The sequence below is a fragment of the Stomoxys calcitrans genome, chromosome 1, assembly GCF_963082655.1.
Source record: "Stomoxys calcitrans chromosome 1, idStoCalc2.1, whole genome shotgun sequence".
In the NCBI taxonomy this organism is placed as follows: domain Eukaryota; kingdom Metazoa; phylum Arthropoda; class Insecta; order Diptera; family Muscidae; genus Stomoxys; species Stomoxys calcitrans.
In genome coordinates, this window is record NC_081552.1 from 237,760,371 (window position 1) to 237,765,921 (window position 5,551).

The window sequence follows — 5,551 nt, forward strand, 5'->3', positions numbered from 1 at the left end:
AAATTCATGACCCCATCAAAAATTTTAGAATTTTCAACATAAATCCATTGAAAATCTTAAAATGGCTGTATCTCGTAAACTATGCGTCCCAGAAGGAAATGGGCCTAAATTCATGACCCCATCAAAAATTTTAGAATTTTCAACATAAATCCATTGGAAATCTTAAAATGGCTGTATCTCCTAAACTATGCGTCCTAGAGGGAAATGGGCCTTAATTCATGACCCCATCAAAAATTTCACATTTTCCACAAAAATCCATTGGAAAACTTAAAATGGCTGTATCTCCTAAAATATGCGTCCTAGAGGGAAATGGGCCTTAATTCATGACCCCAACAAAAATTTCAAATTTTCCACAAAAATCCATTGGAAAACTTAAGATGGCTGTATCTCCTAAACTATGCGTCCTAGAGGGAAATGGGCCTTAATTCATGACCCCATCAAAAATTTCAAATTTTCAACAAAAATCCATTGGAAAACTTAAAATGGCTGTATCTCCTAAACCATGCGTCCTAGAGGGAAATGGGTCTTAATTCATGACCCCATCAAAAATTTCAAATTTTCAACAAAAATCCATTGGAAAACTTAAAATGGTTGTATTTCCTAAACTATGCGTCCTAGAGGGAAATGGGCCTTAATTCATGACCCCATCAAAAATTTCAAATTTTCGACAAAACTCCATTGGAAAACTCAAAATGGCTGTATCTCCTAAACTATGCGTCCTAGAGGGAAATGGGCCTTAATTCATGACCCCATCAAAAATTTCAAATTTTCAACAAAACTCCATTGGAAAACTCAAAATGGGTGTATCTCCTAAACTATGCGTCCTAGAGGGAAATGGGCCTTAACTCATGACCCCATCAAAAAATTCAAAATTTCAACAAAAATCCATTGGAAAATTTAAAATGGCTGTATCTCCAAAACTATGCGTCCTAGAGGGAAATGGATAAAATGGCTGTATCTCGTAAACTATGCGTCCCAGAAGGAAATGGGCCTAAATTCATGACCCCATCAAAAATTTTAGAATTTTCAACATAAATCCATTGGAAATCTTAAAATGGCTGTATCTCGTAAACTATGCGTCCCAGAAGGAAATGGGCCTAAATTCATGACCCCATCAAAAATTTTAGAATTTTCAACATAAATCCATTGGAAATCTTAAAATGGCTGTATCTCCTAAACTATGCGTCCTAGAGGGAAATGGGCCTTAATTCATGACCCCATCAAAAATTTCAAATTTTCAACATAAATTCATTGGAAATCTTAAAATGGCTGTATCTCCTAAACTATGCGTCCTAGACGGAAATGGGCCTTAATTCATGATCCCATCAAAAATTTCAAATTTTCCACAAAAATCCATTGGAAAACTTAAAATGGCTGTATCTCCTAAAATATGCGTCCTAGAGGGAAATGGGCCTTAATTCATGACCCCAACAAAAATTTCAAATTTTCCACAAAAATCCATTGGAAAACTTAAAATGGCTGTATCTCCTAAACTATGCGTCCTAGAGGGAAATGGGCCTTAATTCATGACCCCATCAAAAATTTCAAATATTCAACAAAAATCCATTGGAAAACTTAAAATGGTTGTATTTCCTAAACTATGCGTCCTAGAGGGAAATGGGCCTTAATTCATGACCCCATCAAAAATTTCAAATATTCAACAAAAATCCATTGGAAAACTTAAAATGGTTGTATTTCCTAAACTATGCGTCCTAGAGGCAAATGGGCCTTAATTCATGACCCCATCAAAAATTTCAAATTTTCCACAAAAATCCATTGGAAAACTTAAAATGGCTGTATCTCCTAAACTATGCGTCCTAGAGGGAAATGGGCCTTAATTCATGACCCCATCAAAAATTTCAAATATTCAACAAAAATCCATTGGAAAACTTAAAATGGTTGTATTTCCTAAACTATGCGTCCTAGAGGCAAATGGGCCTTAATTCATGACCCCATCAAAAATTTCAACAAAAATCCATTTCAAAACTTAAAATGGCTGTATCTCCTAAACTATGCGTCCTAGAGGGAAATGGGCCTTAATTCATGACCCCATCAAAAATTTCAACAAAAACTTAATGGAAAACTTAAAATGGCAGTATCTCCTAAATTATGCGTCCTAGAGGGATATGGACCTTAATTCATGACCCCATCAAATATTAAAAATTTTCAACAAAAGTCCACTGGAAAACTTAAAATGGCTGTATCTCCGAAGCTATGCGTCCTAGACGGATATGGGCCTTAATTCATGTTCACATCAAAAATTTCAAATTTTCAACAAAAATCCATTGGACAACCTAAAATGGCTATATCTCCTAAACTTTACGTCCTATAGGGAAGTGGGCCATAATTCATGACCCCATCAAAAATTTCAAATTTTCAACAAAAATCCATTGGAAAATTTAAAATGGCTGTATCTCCAAAACTATGCGTCCCAGGGGGAAATGGGCCTTAATTCATGACCCCATCAAAAATTTCAAATTTTCAACAAAAATCCATTGGAAACCTTAAAATGGCTGTATCTCCTAAACTATGCATCCTAGAGGGAAATGGGCCTTAATTCATGATCCCATCAAAAATTTCAAAATTTCAACAAAAATCCATTGGAAAACTTGAAATGGCTGTATCTCCTAAACTATGCGTCCTAGGGGGAAATGGGCCTTAATACATGACCCCATCAAAAATTTCAAATTTTCAACAAAAATCCATTGGAAAACTTAAAATGGCTATATCTCCTAAACTATGCGTCCTAGAGGGAAATGGGTCTTAATTCATTACCCCATCAAAAATTTAAAACTCTCAACAAATATCCATTGGAAACCTTAAAATGGCTGTATCTCCTAAAATATGCGTCCTAGAGGGAAATGGGCCTTAATTCATGACCCCAACAAAAATTTCAAATTTTCCACAAAAATCCATTGGAAAACTTAAGATGGCTGTATCTCCTAAACTATGCGTCCTAGAGGGAAATGGGCCTTAATTCATGACCCCATCAAAAATTTCAAATTTTCAACAAAAATCCATTGGAAAACTTAAAATGGCTGTATCTCCTAAACTATGCGTCCTAGAGGGAAATGGGCCTTAATTCATGACCCCATCAAAAATTTAAAATTTTCGACAAAAATCCATTGGAAAACTAAAAATGGCTGTATCTCCACAACTATGCGTTCTAGAGGGAAATGGGCCTTAATTCATGACCCCATCAAAATTTTCAAATTTTCAACAAAAATCCATTGGAAAACTTAAAATGGCTGTATCTCCAAAACTATGCGTCCTAGAGGGAAATGGGCCTTAATTCATGACCCCATCAAAAACTTAAAATTTTCAACAAAAGTCCATAGGAAAACTTAAAATGGCTGTATCTCCTAAACTATGCGTCCTAGAGGGAAATGGGCCTTAATTCATGACCCCATCAAAAATTTCAAATTTTCAACAAAAATCTATTGGAAAACTTAAAATGGCTGTATCTCCTAAACTATGCGTCCTAGAGGGAAATGGGCCTTAATTCATGACCCCATCAAAAAATTCAAAATTTCAACAAAAATCCATTGGAAAATTTAAAATGGCTGTATCTCCAAAACTATGCGTCCTAGAGGGAAATGGATAAAATGGCTGTATCCCGTAAACTATGCGTCCCAGAAGGAAATGGGCCTAAATTCATGACCCCATCAAAAATTTTAGAATTTTCAACAAAAATCCATTGGAAAACTTAAAATGGCTGTATCTCCTAAACTATGTGTCCTAGAGGGAAATGGGCCTTAACTCATGAACCCATCAAAAATTTCAACAGAAATCCATTCGAAAACATAAAATGGCTGTATCTCCTAAACTATGCGTCCTAGAGGGAAATGGGCCTTAGTTCATGATCCCATCAAAAATTTCAAATTTTCAACAAAAATCCGTTGGAAAACTTAAAATGGCTGTATCTCTTAAACTATGCGTCCTAGAGGGAAATGGGCCTTAATTCATGATCCCATCAAATATTTCAAATTTTCAACAAAAATCCATTGGAAAACTTTAAATGGCTGTAGCTCCTGAACTATGTGTCCTAGAAATTTCAAATTTTCAACAAAAATCAATTGGAAAACTTAAAATGGCTGTATCTCCCAAACTATGCGTCCTAGAGTGAAATGGGCCTTAATTCATGACCCCATCAAAAGTTTCAAACTTTCAACAAAAAACCATTGGAAAACTTAAATGGCTGTATCTCCTAAACTATGCGTCCTAGAGGGAAATGGGCCTTAATTCATGGCCCCATCAAAAATTTCAAATTTTTAACAAAAATCCATTGGAAAAAATACATTTCTGGAAACAAAAATAAAAAATCAACGCCCAAAGGTTAAACAATATTTAACTTTACGACGAAAAACACTTCTTTACGTATGTCAACGTAGAATGACGTTAGATTCAGTCGTCAAAGTTAAAAATGATTTAATTTTCACCCGTTGCTTTTGTGGGATTTGTTTGCAGTTTCATTTTTTCAATGCAACACTCATAAACGAATCTGCACGTTTTTCTGCCTTTTAAACATTTTGCTCGTTTTACCTTTTAAACGATACGTCATTGGATTCACGTTACGTTCGTTTAACCAACTCCTTAGCACTTTGCCATTGGACACGCAAGAAATTAGGTGTGGCTATTGCATATGACAGCCGCATTGTACAGCTGTCATCATCCCTACCTCATCTGTTTACGTAAATTCCCGTTGGAATTTTATTTTAATATTCTTGAGGATTTTTATCAATAAAAAACAAAAATAATGAATCAAGCTGAGGTAACAAAGTTGATGTCACAGCTACGCTTTGCCTTAAGACCTGCAAAACGTCATTTGAAAAACCCCGATGGACCAGAGGGCCGTTTATTAAAACTTCGCAAAACTGTGACCGCTTTGGTGAAGCATGAGCGCATTGAATTGTACTATAACCGTGCTGATGAAGCCAGAGGATATGCTGAATTGGTATGTGAATGAGTGCTCCCTTGAGGCATAAGAAGTTAATTTTTGTATTTTTCACAGTTGATATCTGATGCCATTCGCTATGGCGACCGTCATAAGGCCACAATGGAATTGGCCGATTTCTGGCTCTTGGAAAAGCAATTGGTTCACAAACTCTTTAAAGTTATTGTACCACGTTTTGAGAATAGCAATGTTTCCTATACCCGCATGTACAAGGCACCACGTGACTATCCCGGCATGTACTATGACAAGGCAGTGCTTGAACTGCGGGGTCATCCATATCCATCTTTGCAACAGGACTTTTCGCAAAACCGAAATTTTATCCATAATATTTTGTTGGATGAAGCCCGAAAGGAGTATAGGCGAGAGAAGTTGGCAGAAATGGCAAATAAGTTGGCTGCGGAATCGTCAGATGCAAGCAAAGTGGCAGAAGGCACAGGCAATTCGGTTAAGGCGGAAACAAAAAGTGAACAGCAGGACAAGATGTGAAGCTATGTTTAGATTTGTTTTTAAGTTGGAGCTTTAAACCCTCTATGTATTAAGCAATTTGTTAAAATTATAAAAAAACAAGAAATTAAAAGACTTCATTTTATGGTTCAA

The 5,551-nt window shown here is 35.9% G+C and overlaps 1 protein-coding gene across 1 annotated transcript; it reads left to right on the plus strand.

The window, feature by feature from the left end:
* The first annotated feature begins 4,657 nt into the window (after positions 1 to 4,657).
* LOC106090731 (large ribosomal subunit protein bL17m) lies at positions 4,658 to 5,551 on the plus strand. The gene is made up of 2 exons (XM_013257014.2): positions 4,658 to 4,954; positions 5,012 to 5,551. Exons 1-2 carry the CDS (start codon positions 4,757 to 4,759, stop codon positions 5,438 to 5,440), a joined length of 627 nt encoding a protein of 208 aa, XP_013112468.1. The 5' UTR covers positions 4,658 to 4,756; the 3' UTR covers positions 5,441 to 5,551.

What these genes read in the sequence shown, in the direction of transcription:
- LOC106090731 (XM_013257014.2), top strand. Translation starts at nt 4,757, where the DNA reads ATGAATCAAGCTGAGGTAACAAAGTTGATGTCACAGCTACGCTTTGCC. An exon ending in CCAGAGGATATGCTGAATTG is followed by an intron (nt 4,955 to 5,011) that starts GTATGTGAATGA and finishes TATTTTTCACAG; the next exon opens with TTGATATCTGATGCCATTCG.